Raw genomic sequence first — 15328 nt, 5'->3', positions numbered from 1 at the left:
TGTGTGCTTCAAGGACCACAGGTATAGAATTATCTGGGGTTGCTGGTAAAAAATACAGATTCCTGTATCCGAATCCTTTGGAAGTGGGCCCAGAAATCTGCCATTATTCAACACTAATGCACAATGGAATTTGTGCTCCACTGAGTCCATTCTGAGCAGGACTTCCTTGCTACTTTGGGAAATATTAAAAATCATTCCAAGACCCCAACCCATTCATTTCTGCAGTGCCCAGGATAGGAGACCCTAAACGCAAAGTACATTCAGAGAGTAGTGGGCCTTCCCCAGCAGCCTGGTAAATCATGAAGCTCTAAGTTTCACGAAAAAAGGGCGGACATCTGGCCAGAGGCGGGAGCCTGGAAGGGGAGCATGTAAACCCCCCACACACCTTGTAGCACTGAGGCCTGGGCCCTGGCGCTACAGGAAAGATGCATGACTGCTTCAAGGTCACTCTGTGACTCAGTGGACCGCGTCGATGCTTGAATTCAAGATCGGTGGCAGCCGGGCAAACCCACGCGCCGTGGGCGGGGCTCCCTGGGTCGCCTAGGCAACGGGCGCGCGCCACGCCCAAGCCCGTAGACTGGAATGGGAGGAGAGGAGGGAGGGCACGCTGCAAGATGTCTTCCCCTAGCACCTCCCCCGGCTCCGCCCCGCGGAACCGCTAGCCGACATTCCTGAGCGCTGATTGGTCCTTCCGCTGGAGGGGCGGAGCCCGAGGCAGCGCGGTGCGTACTTCCGGCTGCCGGGTTGACATGAAGAAGCAGCGGCGGCTAGGGCGGCGGTAGCGGCGAGAGTCGCGGCTTGCAGCGGGACTAAGTGCGGAGAGCGCGACGCGGCCTAGAGCGGTAGACGGCGCAGTGGGCCGAGGAGGAGGCGCAGCAGCCCCCCTGGCCCGCCATGGAGATGGAAAAGGAGTTCGAGCAGATCGACAAGGCTGGGAGCTGGGCGGCCATTTACCAGGTGCGGGAGCGCCCCAGAGCGCGGCAGGCCCTTCGCTTAGGCCTAGCGAACCTTCCCCTCAGACCCCCAGGCCCCGCTCTCCCTCTGGGTCCCGCCCTCCGCCTGGGCCCTGCTCTGTGAGGATTCGTTCCGACGGCGGCAGAGACCAGCCGCCTCTCTCTTTGTCCCCCGGGTGGGCCTGCGTCTCTCCCCGGCCTCGCAGTCCCCTTTGATCCCCCACCTACCTCATATCCTCCAGCCCGGGTGACCTCTCAAGCCTGGAAGCCGCCAGTCTCTGCTCTCAGCGCGAAGCCTCGCACCGCGACCCCGCCCCCCTGCCTGTCCACTCTTTGTCCCCTGGGGTGGATAGAACACCCCCACTACTTCCTTTCTAGACTGGACCACCTCAGGCTGTCTTCCTTTGTCTCCCCGGGGGAAAGGGTTACTCCCCCCTCCCTCCTTTACATTTCCTTTCTCCTGGTCTCTGTGCGTCGAGTCCCAAGGATGACAGTCCCTTCCCCCTTCCTGTTCATTCATTTAATGGATCTGAATTGACGTGCCTCTTCCGTGCTAGGCGCTGCTGAGGCGCTGGAGGTAGTGTTTGCTGAACAAGACAGGCAAGATCCTATCCCCCGTGGGCTTAGAGTCGAATAGGGCAGTGCAACACATAAGCAGACAATTTTAGATGGGGACAAGTGCTATGAAGAAAACAAAACATAACGGGGTAGAGAGTGATTTCAGGGAAGATGGCCTGCCTCAGAGAAGGGGATCAGGGAAGATCTGTCAGAGGAAGAGATATTTGCTCTGTGAGCTAAGCCCTGAGAGTAGCAGGCTAAAGAGCTTTACAGCTGGGAGGTCTGGAGTACCCACTCCACTGGGGCCAGAATGTTACCCCGTGTCAGGCAGGCAGGAGGTTAACGTTTTTACTCTCTAAAATAGCATCTTTCTACCGATGAGCATCTTATCCTTTGGTCATGGTTGAGATGATGGTGTCTTCCCAGTCCTCATCTCCTTGTAGGTTATGGTGATTCATAAATAAAAAGTTAGGAAGGTACATCATGAGATTAAAAAGATGAAGAGGTCTGCTTTCACAAGAGCAGCTCTGAAGAAAATATGTGCTCCCGATTAAATGTCATCGCGGGGGTTGTGAGGATTAACCAAAACCACACTCGGTATTTTAAATAAACAATGTACAGAATAGAGAGATGTTGTTACTTGTGTAAAGGGAGAAGGCTGTTTTCGGCTTATAGGCTCAAAAGGCAAATTGTGAGATCCATCAGCTGGTAGTATTAAAATCTATTTTGAGCTCCACTTAAAAAGGAAAAAAGCTTTAAGCAGTTCTTTGGTATGCTTGACTAACAAAAGCCTTTTTTTGGCAGGCTTGGTTTCATGTGGATTTTCATCAAGCTTATTTGACAGGATTCTTTTTACTTGCACTGTAATGTATATTATCTTCTGATAGACTAATGTTTATAACTACTCTAATCTGTATAAGTACAATCGATCAATATATAAAATTTGTATTCCGTGTCTAGCTCTCTGAGTTAATTGAATGAATCCCACTAGTGACTTTGAGAATGTGTAGACAAATTTTCTGCATCAGATTGAATACAGTAGAGTCTAAAGTGGTTTTAAATGAAAAAATTCTTGGTCTGAAGTGTTGGAGTTGATAATGATATACCTCACAAGTAGGGATGGCCTCCAGGAAGTACTGGGGAGAATCTTTTATATTGAAGCTGACTCAGTTGGCAACAGCAAATTCATATTATAAAAAGTCCTTGTTTGAATTTGATTACTTACAGTTTTAGGGAGGAGTGGGAGACCTGTCACCCAAGCACTGTTAAAACTATGTTAAGCAAGTCACTAGCATGGAGCGTGGTCTTCAGTTAATTTCCCTCATCGTCCTTATGTTTGTCTACCCCCTTGGAACCCCAGGAGTTAGTCGAGATTGCTGTATGTTGAGATTCCTCTAGATCCTTAATCGATTGCCACATTTCTAGAGGTGGTTTCTTTTATCTTAGAGGATTATCCACTATGGGCTTCCTCACCTCTGCAGTACAGATATTTTTCTTTTACAAAAACTAAATCAGACGCTCTTTTCCTTCTTGATGTTAAAAGTGGCAAACTCTGGCATTTTAAAAACAATGTAGAGTTCAAATGACCTTGAGTCTAAAGTGGCAAATTTTCCAAAGTGTGTGTCAATTTACAAAAACCATTATTTTTCAGGAATTCAAAGAAATGTGTTTATGGTGGGTAGAAAATGGAAGTTAAAAAAATTGATATTTTGTAGCCCGTCACAATGAAGGCAGCCTTATACAAAGTCATTTTGAGCTTGCTTAGTCTATTATGATTTTTTAAATAATATGTAATTTTTGCTTAACATTTTGTAAACAAAGCAGTGCAGTCATTTCTCACTATACTAACTTCTAACTACAACAAAAAATGTAAAAACTTGGAAACAATTGGGAAAAGAACAAAGGATGAAGTAGACTTTTGAATGCCGAGGAGTGAGGCAGCTTAGAAAACAAATGTTTCAGGCGAAGATTCTCTGCTAGCTCAATTTGACAAAGTGAGCATAACTGTTTTTATATAGTTGTTAATGCTAATAGATAGCATAGATACTAATAAGCATTTAGGTCTATAAAACGTCAGCTTTGATAGCATGTGTAGAGGACTTTAAAAAATTGTTTTCTATCATTTAAATGATTGTATGTCTGGTTTGAAAAGTGGAAGTAATACTTAGCAAGCCTGGAGTGCCCAAAAGAGAAGAGAGAACACAGATGGGGCAAAGGGATTGATTTTTGGAGCTAGAATGAGAGAAGAGAGGGCTTGAATGAATGAAAATAGGAAAAACTACCCTCCATTTGTAGTTTAAGGTTTGGGTCAGGTGTTTCGCCATTTCTCTCATCTCTAATTCTTTGATTCTCTGACACTGTTCACTACTTTTCAGTATGAATGATTTGATTGTTTCAGATAAGGGAGATTGCAACAATAGCTTGTGACTTGAAGGCAAGATTTATTCTATGTTAGAGGCAGGCTTTGTAATACGGGCCACTCTTCCAATTGACATTTGTTTTTATAGCTGCTTTCATTATGAAATACGATCTAATGCCTGACTAGGTTAAAACCATGTTATAACAGTAATTCACTAAAATTCCTTACTGCTGTATACAGCTTATTTTGTTACAGTCCAAGATGAATTTTAAAATTTCCCAGTAATTTTTATATGAATACCATTCTCTTCAGAGAAAAACTGTGTTTTGTGCAGAGGAAAAAGATCTATACGCTATGACTCACTTCACTTAAAAAAAAGAAAGACAAACGGAAGTGACATGGAGAGGATGGGAAGCTCTAGTCATCTTGAGTGACCCATTAGATCTAAATGTTCTTGTGTAGCCCTGGTTTGAGTGAACTAAATTTAGGTGTCTGATCACCACTTCGGAAATGGTGCAAAGAGGTTTGTAAATGTCTGGACTCAGATTAACTGGGGGCACAAGTAGAAATAGTGGAGGGAAGAACTTTTTGCTGTCATTATTTGTTTGACATCACTGGCATATTTATAGGAATACTTTGGTTCTTTTGGAAGTACATCATAAACTATATCAGATGGTTCTGAAGAGTCAGCTGGGGGATAATGGTAATGCAGATGATTTTCGGTTGCCAGTTGTCTACCATTGGGCTCCAAGGCCCCTCCAGTGCATTTTGCATTTTTTTTTTGGCTGCGCTGCGCTGCATGCGGGATCTTAGTTCCCCTACCAGGGATCGAACCCATGCCCCCCTGCATTGGAAGCGTGGAGTCTTAACCGCTGGACTGCCAGGGAAGTCCCTGCATTTTGCATTTTAGCATGAATAGCTCCCCCAAACCTATTTTAAAAGATGCCTGGTATTAAGTAGTGTAATTGAATGTATACTGAATTTCATGATAGAAATAAATTTTAAAATTTCCTGTAGGGGTTTTGTCAGACTCTTAACTACTGAAATAACTGTGCCTTTTCTTTTTATCCTTTTCTCTTTTTTTTTGAGTTGTCTATTTTCTGATCTTTTAGATGGCAGAATCCTTTTGGCAGTTTTTGTCTTATGCTGTGCTTTTAATTGCAGGTACTTTTTCATAAGCCAGCCTGAGCTCATGTGTATTTTGCACAAGCTGGCATCCCCTCCTACAGTGTTTATGTTAATTTGTTCATGGTAACCAACTAATACTGACTACAAATGGTCTGGGCATGTTTCTTTGTACTGCCCACGTTTAGGAAAAGGGGAAGTCCAGCAGGGTCATTGTGTCCAAGACAATGTAGTTTGCTACCAGTCATTTGGTGCATGTTTCGAATATCCAGGAGAGCTGGGGACTTTGGAATGGTTCTTGATTCCCTCTACCACATCTCATTGATTGGTCACTGTGATGTCCTTCCTACCATCCCAGTGGTCTAGGTTCTCAAATTTTGCTTATAATACTGCTGTCATTTCTGATTTCACATTACAGAAATTAGTGAAACCAGAAGCATATTAATAAGGTCCCTCAACAATCTCTCCACATCTCCCCCCTGCCCCACTGTGTATATTCTTCACATTATCACTAGAGTAATTGTGTTAAAAACAGACCTGAGTCTGTCACTCCTCTGTTTACTTTTATGCTTTCATTTATCTGTAAGGTCCAAGCTCCTTGGCATGGCTCCTTGGCAGGTTCCAGCCATCCCCTCCTGTGTACCTTTTATTCTAGCCACACTAGAAGGTGCAGTGTTCTCCAGACTCATCCTTCTCTTTCATTCCTCTGTACTTTGGCTCAACACTTTGTTTAGGCTGCCTTTCCCACTCATTCTGGCTTGCGCCTCCCAGCTCAAATGTGTGCCCCCTTGCACTAGATTTTGGCTCTCTCACTTGTGTGCTTACATACACCTTCATACCTGTCTCTTTTAAAGCCCTGCTCTCATGGGAGCTGTTCCTTTGTATCCGGGTCCATCTACTGTAGGGTCCAAACTATGGAAGTCAGCTCTTCCATCTTTCTCATTCATCTTGGTGTCCTCTGCACCGGGCACAAAGTGCCTAAGAAATGTTGGGGTTGAATTGATTGTCAGCACTTTGCCCCAGGCCCTGACAATAGAAAGACAAGTCACAGTTCCCAACTCCCATTCTGGGGGAGGAGGAATGGTAGACACAAAAAGATTAGCCTGCATTAGTACTAATAGCAGAGGCCACTCTCAGAGAAAACCAGTACAATTTGAGCCATGGCTTGATGAGGCAGTTTGGTGTTGCCTGCTGTGGTGGCTTGGAAGAAAAGCTTGGATGCTTACCCAGTAGGAAACCCAGTTTGTTTCACAGGAACTTTAAATTTAACAACAAATTTGTACTTGGCCTGAGGTGAACTTAATAGGAAACTTGGAGGTTATATATCTGTCTCTCTAAGAATTATTGAATTACTCTGTTCTCATCACTCTTGACTTGTTCTCACATACCTTCTAGAAGGGCTTTGCATGTAGCTGGTTTGTGAAATATTTTTTGACTGTGGGATTAAAAATATGGTTCTCCATAAAGTAACAACCCTTATAAAACCTGTGATTTCTTTTCAAAGTATAAATGGTAAAGGCAAACATTTTTGGCCTTTGATCAGATCACCCTTCTGGCCAAGAGAGTAGCTTAATCTTTTGCTTTTTCTCTAGTTAGCTCTAACACTAACTAGGCTAAATGGGTCCCTTCCTTTCTTTGGGCTTCAGTCCCTTCCTGTGTAAAAATGATCCTTGACTGACTGATCACTAAGTTCTCGCTCATCAAGTGATGAGTCTTTAATGTGCTCACAGAGAGAGTTTGATGTTCCTGCAGTGATCCTTGTAACCACTGCAGTGGTTACTCAATTTTGTAAGGTACGTGGGTGTGGGTGGGTACAGTTAGGCTCAAAGATGTGTAAGAGTTTTGTGAGTATAGTTAAAGATTCAAAAGAATTGAATCTTTTTTTTTCCCAAGAGGTATTGAACATTTTTAATAAGTTGGGTTCATTTGGTTTAGTAATGTGGGAAAACGAGTGGCACTGACATATGAGTTATGCTTGCAGTTTTTCTCTGAGTAGCAATTGGGTGGTTTTTCCTGTAAAGATAGAGGAACTGATTCTCGAGAATTTACGAAAGATTCAACCCCAGCTAGGTACATGAAGAGTAGCTGCCCTTTATGTTGTAATTTTAGAAAGAAACCAACATCTGGTCTAAACTTCATTTGAAGAGCATGATAGTATACACAGCTGCCGTGTTTGAGAAGAAAGTACCTAAGACTCCAGCATTTTAGAAATAATGCTTCACTTTGTAGAAGTGGGCTTCATAGTTTCCTAGCTGCTGCCCTCTCCTTCCTCGAGGCAGCTTGTCATATCACAAGGGTCTTACTGACAGTTTTGTAAATTTTGAATGTCTGAAAGCTAGGAACAAGACCATTTCCCATGGAAGATTTTTTTCCCCCGAAATAAATAGCCAAAGAAAAGTCAAGCCCCCCCAAATCAGTTGCTCTTCGGAATGTGGTACAAGTCACACTGCAGACAAAAATAACTACTGATAAATGATTTTCAGGTTTTTGTTGTTTTTTTTTTAAATTTGTGACCTGATTCAATTTGCAGTTTTGAATGCTTATGATTCTACCAATGCTGTTTGTAAAGTTTTACGGATACCCTGTGGTAATTAGATAGAATTGGTGCTTAAGAAGTTCTACAGCATGGAATCACAAAGTAAACATGGCTTCTTAGCAAAGGGACACTTAAGGTTCATATTTTTCTCTGGAAAATACACACATTCCCTACTACTCTTAATCTAGTAGTGTGCCAGGAGATTCTGAGTCCTTATTGAGGGTTAACTGCTTGTTGAAGCAAACCTTTGGGCTCGAGTGGACTTGTGTCCTAGGCGTCTTTCTCTTTTACTTGCAGAGCTTTCTTCCCAAAGACTGATTGAGGCACGTTTTCTTTTACAGATGAAGAAGGAAAAGCCTCGGCTGTGTTTGTGGCCTTTGTGGGCAAGCGACACCACTTGCAAAGATAAGATGAGCATAGCAAAACTAGGTTTCCAAAACTGTGTTTTTTTAATTTATTAGTTAGTGATTAGAGAAGGAAAACTCCCTTATTTCTGTTACTCTGTTATGAAACATTTTTTCCCCCGACTTTTTTTTTTTCTTACCTAATGGCTTTGTTACTGGTGCATCTCTTCCTTTTGAAGAATCTCATTAAAAAATGCTACGTTAAGTTCCAGGGAACAGCTTAGCTAGTTTTTATTCTGATGAGTACTGATTACTCAGAGAATTATACACTATTGTGAATTGCTTACAGGAAGGTGAACATCAAGTTAATTACTCCAAGTAGTTGGAATTCTCCGAAGAACAGGGGGTTACTTAAAAATGTCTGTGCATGAAATCACTTCTGAATATAACTTCACTCAAGAGAACAAATAGGCAAGCTGCATTTAGCATAATACGGTAAATTAGCTTTAAATTCCCTCGGTGCTTAAACATTTGTCACTGTTATATTTATCTCTTTTAGATTTTGTATTGCTTCACTCTTCAAATAGTCAGGGCTGAGTTTGCTTCTACAAGTATAAAGGCAAAGTATAACTGGGTCATAAATATTTGTGTGGCTCACTTTTGCACAGAGAAAAGAGGCCTCTAAGAAGATATTCAGGGGTCTTTCAGAGGGAGTATACTTTGTTTTGTGTTTTTTGTTGTTCTTGTTGTTTTGCTTTATTTTTACCCTGATTCAAACCATTATTTTGAGAGCATCTTAGAGTTAAGAGCATTGCCATTATTGTTCTCCACCTCCTGGATACCACCTCCCAGTTGCCAGGGTCTTTTGGATCATCCTCGGAGGTGGGGTGAGGGGGTAAAGCAGAGTGGTGCAGTATCAGGAAGTTGCATTGAGCCACATCAGGTTGACAGGCACAAAGCCACATTTCTGGAGCAGTCCCCAGTACACCGGGTGATATGGCCATGATTGAGTGTTAGCTGGTCCACATCTCCCATGAACCATCCTTGAGAATCCACATCCCCATGATGTGCTGCGTTTTAATGGGTCCTTTATGTACCTACCATGGTACCATTTCTAAGTGTATTTAAATATTCCTTCATGTCCCACTAACAGTTTTTCTTAATATATCCTAGGAATATTAGTGTCATTAGCAGTATTTTATGTCATCTGTTCTTGTCATAGTACCCAGGTCTGCTACTGTCCCTTGTTTTTCTACTTACTGATAAGAATGCTTTTGAGAGTTTTAGTATTGAAGAGTGCACAGTAGCTGTTGGTAGGTTTTATACTCATCGTTTCTTAACCCCTCGTTTCCATCCTTTTTGAGCTTGAACTTTCCCCAGAAAACTTATCAAAAATGTAGTCATCACGCAGAGAGAATCATGGTAAAAGTAGTTGAAGTTTAACAAACTAGTACCTTTTTTTTTTTTTGCATGAACCCACATTTGTCAACTAAGCTTCCTTTTGCAACACGTTCCACTACGTTATGACAAAAACTTTTGTGTTTCCCAACAGCCTTTGTTCATTGGAAGATGTTGCTTTTGGAAGTAGGAAATAAACGGCTTGAGGAGATGGAGGCAAGCTTTGGTCTGAAGTAGGAGTCTGGTATGTCCCTAGCTCTCTGTGAGAAGCTCATTTGGAGATGGGTGTGGTCCATCATCTGAAATTTCCTATCCTCAGTTTGAGGAGGTGGTTACCATTCTAACCACTTAAGAACTGCATTTACATGCTATTTTATTTGCAGGGCAAAACTTAGCTCTAATGGTTTCCCTTGTACTTGCCTTCAAATTAATAAAATGTCATTCTTTGGTAAAGTTTACATGCCAGAAGGAAGAAAGGATACAGCTGAAGTTAAAGGATTAAATTGGCATCACACCTTTAGTTTTGTAAATGCTTTTAATGTTTGATTTTTGTAGGTTGATCGTAAGGAAGTGATAAGTATGTTAGGTTATTTGTGGTTTGAGCTAATTTTAGTCTCTTGTTCACAGCTTGCTTTATATCCTTTGACATTTGCTTTCTAGAAAGACAAATTTTGAATGTAGGACTCAGTTTATATTCTATACTTGGCTACATTTCAAAAAAATATTTTCTCAGTACTTTCATAGTTGGACACTTTGAAACATAGTAACATTCTTTTAAAAATCATTGATTCCTTTGTTTAGTGATGTCTCTACTTTTCCAGCAGGTAAATTAGATTCTTTCATAGAGGCTTGGAACTCTTGCTATAAGCCAGTGGCTGAAAGGGTATGGTTGATACTAGAGGATTTTTAAGAGTCTGACTGACCCTGAGATGTACTGAATGAAGCAAGGCTTTGATTGGCTGTGTATAGGAAACCTTCCCCACCCTGTCCCCTTGGTTGATAGAGCCTTTTACTCATAAAGGCTTGGCCTTTGTCTCAAAGCTTTAGTCCCAGGCTGCCCTGCTACCCACCCTTAACCAACTACCCCGAACATACATCCCCCCTGCAGGGACTTGTGAGATGATGGAAGAGGACAGGGTTTGGGTTCTGGGTCTGCCTTCGACTATTGTGGGACCTTGAAGGAGTTAACATTCAGGATCTGTAAAATGTGGTGATTAGACCAGATAGCCTTACAGCATGACTGGAATCTAACATCCTACACCTATGTGGTCACACGAGGAGCCAGGAGACTGGGGCAACTTTGCTGGTAAAATGGGGGCTTCACGTCCCACTCATGCTAGATTTGGTAGCCATATATGTTCCATGATCCCCCTTATCTAAAAGTGAGACAGAACTTTAAATTTTCATATTAACTCAAATCAAAACTTAAAAAATCCATTATGTCCTTAAAAAGAATAAAACACCCTGTGTGGGCATAAATCCATTATTTTATAAAATGACTGAATGCCACATTGATGACTGCAGTTTCCTTTGAAATTCTTCTCATGTCTAAAGAGGATTATTGGGTTTTGTAAGTGGACTAAAATCTCCCATTCAAGGGAGAAAGGCACAGTCTGATCCATGTTCTACCCTCATTCATAATAAAACCCAATAACGGCTAACATTTATTGAATTCTGTTATGTGCCCCAGGCACTGCGCAAAGTGCTTTACATGCAGTACCATTTATTACACACCATAAATTGGTCTTTAATAGCAGGAAATGTTTTGGGAGGACAATTAGGTGTCAGAGCCTCGATGTTCTTCTTTGCCTGAGGTCTCCCATGTCCTGGATCCAGCTTACAACGGCACTGTGGCCATGCTCTCACTGATACACAACTGCAGGGACAAGGAGTTGTGCTTCGCCTCCTGCTTGATTAGCACATAGGAAGAGAGAGTTTGTAGATTTTGACCCTTGCCCATATTTCTGACCTCTTACCTAGATGTCACAAGTTGGCCACCCAGTTATATTTTGCTTGGTCCACACAGTGCTTTGAAAAAAAGAGGAGTTTAAACTTTTGTCATTATTGATAAATCAGGAGAAATCACATACAAATCTGGATTTCTGGCTTCTCTTGAAAAATCTGAAGATCACATGGCCTGAGCCCACTGTGGCAGTGGTCTGCTGATCTGAGGGGCACGTGTGTATTCTTCTCCCCAGCAGATCCCCCTGTCCTTGCTTATATGAACTACCCAGCCATTGGACGCACTTGAGTTTGTAGCCTCTACTCCAGACTGGGTTTTCTTCTTGGAATTGTTTATTAGCATTAGAATTAAGGTGATTTTAAAAAGACGTTTAGGCTTGTAAGTAGTTGGTGTACTATTATTAGATAAAATCAAAGCAAGGGAAGACTAGCTGGAGATATGGTGGCTAGTGTGAAAATGCCTGAGGAGGGAGTGCCCTTGACATTAAAATCCGGGATAAAATCATTAGCCAGGTGCTTCTTTCCTTCCTGCCCTTCCCCCTTCCCTTGTCATCCTTATCCCCTTTCTGCTATTTTGAGGAAGTTGGAAGCTGCCACCATTTTTTTCCACCTCGAGCAACTGAGTGTGACTGTATTTTTGTCCCATGTTCAATTATTTCCAGGAACTATTTTTGATGACCAACTTGGAAATTAAATTCGATGGTCAATATGGGACTTGACAAGAAGAATGACTTGCTCAAATAAGTTTGCACTGAAAAATCTAAGAAGTAGTGTTTTTAATGACTTGCTTTGTGACCTGGTTAGGAATGATACCATTTGTCATGTGTCTCAATTCATGATTAGATTGTTTCTCTACCTTATCCTCTCTATCAAGGGATGAAATAAATGATAGCCATGATTGGGGGGAAAAATATATATATATATGTATATATGTTACAAAGAATATGTGTGAAAGGTCTCTATCCCTGTTTAGCAACAGAAGTACGTGTTATATTGTAGGAGATGCTATTCCTTTGATCCCTCTTGAACATCTCTTCTTCCATAGAGGTATATTATATATGACAAATTAGAACAAGCGATAGATAGGGAAGGTTCTTTACCATTATAAAACAATCAGGATCCTTGTTCTAAGTTTTGTACCTTTTCCCCTCCTAAAGCTGAATCCCAGGAGGACAAAACCAACTCAGTGTTTTAGCACTCTTGAATCGTGTGACATGATGGCATTGGCCATTTAATACTTTTTTGTATATATGAAATTAAAATCAATAACTGGAGATCAATGTCTCCATGAAGCTTTTCATCTCCCCTTTATTTCCTCTTCTGTTCTGCAATGGTAAGCTCCTTTCAGGCAGAGTCCATTCACTCATTCAAGTACATGAGCTAGGGGCCGGGCTCTGCTAGGCATTGAGGGTAAGTGGTGAGCAAGAAAGACACAGTTGGTCCTTGCTGTTAAGAAGCTTAACAGTGCAGCTAGCGAAGGGGCTGGGTAGAAACAGTCTCAGTTCAGATTGATGAGAGCTGTCATAGGCGTAGGCCTGGGTACTTGGGGACACTAAGGAAGAGGCATTTGGGAGAAGGAAAAGCAGGCGGAAGAGCTGTCAGGTGAAGATAGTCTATAAAAGTAATATCTAAGTGGAGATTCCAAGGGCAGGCAGGAGTGAGCCCCTTATGTTCTCCAGTCCCTTAATCTGGGTTCAGGCCTCCTTGCCCTTCTCTGTGCATGTTAAGTGTTAAATTACCTAAGCTTGAAAGCATGGGAGCATATTTAACTTTCTTCCTCTTTGTTCTTAACCCTCCGCCTCCCATCCACCCCTTACCCTTCCATGATTCATATGCATTGTCTCTCTTTCTCTTAATATATAGTTTTTTCCTCTCTCCCTTGCCATTACTTCTCACCTTGACTGTGATAATGGCCACAGAATCCTTCTAATAGGATGACTTAGTGAAGGCTACAACATGTCATTGACCTCATGTTGCCGCCGTGTAGTGAAGTCACCTGTGTAGGTGTCTTCTCTGGCAGGATGATGTTTGTGTTATCGTCTGTGCGTTAACGGTGTTAACGGACAGTGCGTTACACTTAGTAGGCAGGTAGTACAGTATTGATTGCAATGAAGTGATAGCTTTTATATCAATAGTTTTATTTTTCTTATCCAGGTATTTATGCAGATACTCTTCAGTCCGTACAAAAAGCAGAATTATCTTCTTTTTTTTTTTCTTTTTCTTTTTTGCGGTATGCGGGCCTCATACTGTTGTGGCCTCTCCCGTTGCGGAGCACAGTCTCCGGACGCGCAGGCTCAGCGGCCATGACTCACGGGCCCAGGCGCTCCGCGGCATGTGGGATCTTCCCGGACCGGGGCACGAACCCGTGTCCCCTGCACCGGCAGGCGGACTCTCAACCACTGCACCACCAGGGAAGCCCCAGAATTATCTTTTATGACACAAAATGTTTTTTAAAAAGAATCTTTGAGTATAAGCCTGACTCAGTAAGTACAAATTGAAAATATGTGGCTATCCCCCTGATTTGCAGATGACACTATAAGAAGAAAGGTCTCATTTATTCATTGTGAATTTTAAAGGATATTTTTAATGGTGTTGGCTGGCTTATCCCATTATGTAGCAGTTCTCTATACATAGACGACTTTGTTCGAGTGAGTCTTTCAAGTCAAATACCTTGTAAAATAACTTAAGTTTACTGATAATTTATCCTAGTTTTAAATGACTATGTGATAGGCTTTAATTTTTAGGCATTTTAACATTTTTGGATATGATTACATACTCTGAGACTTTGTGATTTAAACACAAAAATTATCATCTTGAGTAATTCTGGATGAGTTGCTGATTGCTGCCTGTTTTCTGTTCACATACTTACTAAACTCATTCCTTGCTGTGTCGGAGCAGTCAGACTTAGATATCTGCAAACCATTAAGGTTGTGTAACATCTTTTCTTTTTTCCTTTTTCTAATTCTGGCTTTGAAGATCATGTGTGGAAGTAGTACTGGATTCGATTTTTTTAAGAATAATTGTTGATTACTAGTCATTACAGATTTGAAAAGGGAAGAGTTTTTCTTATCAATGGAGGACAAAGTAGAGTAAAAGAAGCTTTGACTATTTTTCCTTCATTGGTGAAGGAGGATGTTTCAATGTGGCTTCTGTTTTTGTTTTTCCTCCTTCCGGTTTTATTTTGGAGTCATTTACATGTCACTGAATGGATACTATAGAACATCCACAGCAGAAATAGATGTATGGAGTAGAAAAACAGTAGTTCACAGGCCTCTCAACAGTCACTAAACATAGCTTTTTAAAAAAAAATTTATTTTTTGCTGCGTTGGGTCTTCATTGCTGCACGCAGGCTTTCTCTAGTTGCAGCAAGCGGGGCTACTCTTCGTTGCGGTGCGCAGGCTTCTCATTGTGGTGGCTTCTCTTTTTGCAGAGCATGGACTCTAGGTGCGTGGGCTTCAGTTGTCGTGGCACGCAGGCTCAGTAGTCATGGGGCACAGGCTTAGTTGCTCTGCGGCATGTGGGATCTTCCCGGACCAGGGCTCGAACCCGTGTCCCCTGCATTAGCAGGCAGATTCTTAACCACTGCGCGACCAGGGAAGCCCCTAAACATAGCTGTTAAATGGACAGAATATTGCAGGGGGGAAGCAACCGTTTTTAAGATGGAAGTGAATAAGAAAGCATTATAAAAATAGATCCTTAATAGAAGTCCAAACTCTGGATAAGACCCTGGTTCACTGATTATGCTTTGTCTTAGGATTGGAGGGGAGGTGTAGATGTGTGTGTGTTGGGGGTGGGAGTATGAATCTTAGAGAGGATTCGAATGGCAGGCATTCCCAGTCAATAAATTGCCTTTGGAGGAATTGTTTAATTACTTGCCTGTATTATGCTGGTCATATTTTAAGTGGGCCCCTCTGCATCCCTCCCTCTTCCCTTAATTTACCTGGCTCACAACGTGTCCTCTTTTCCACAGCTGCTGTCGCCCCTGGGCCACGTCAGTGTTCCCTTGGGCAGTCCATCCACCATCCTCAACTCCTCCCCTGGAAATTTCATGGCCCTCTCCTTTTGCCGTCTCCTTCCCATAGGGCACACCCTG

The 15328-nt window shown here is 42.2% G+C and overlaps 1 protein-coding gene across 4 annotated transcripts in view; it reads left to right on the top strand.

Moving 5' to 3' along the window:
- Nucleotides 1-688: 688 nt before the first annotated feature.
- Nucleotides 689-15328, top strand: part of PTPN1 (protein tyrosine phosphatase non-receptor type 1) — a 72696-nt gene continuing 58056 nt past the window's right edge. For 2 of the 4 annotated variants that reach the window (XR_010836633.1, XM_067013903.1), the window contains exon 1: nucleotides 720-957. Coding sequence is in view for 2 of the 4 variants with exons in the window: in XM_067013903.1 (XP_066870004.1) it covers nucleotides 895-957 (63 nt within the window). In the remaining 2 variants the exon portion in view is untranslated. Of the gene's footprint in view, nucleotides 958-9427; nucleotides 9518-15328 lie in introns of all 4 variants that reach the window. The other 2 variants (XM_059036080.2, XM_059036078.2) reach the window with 2 other exon arrangements.

Source organism: Kogia breviceps, chromosome 14, assembly GCF_026419965.1.
Source record: "Kogia breviceps isolate mKogBre1 chromosome 14, mKogBre1 haplotype 1, whole genome shotgun sequence".
NCBI classification, from domain to species: Eukaryota; Metazoa; Chordata; class Mammalia; order Artiodactyla; family Physeteridae; genus Kogia; species Kogia breviceps.
This window is presented reverse-complemented; position numbering and strand designations above follow the sequence as displayed.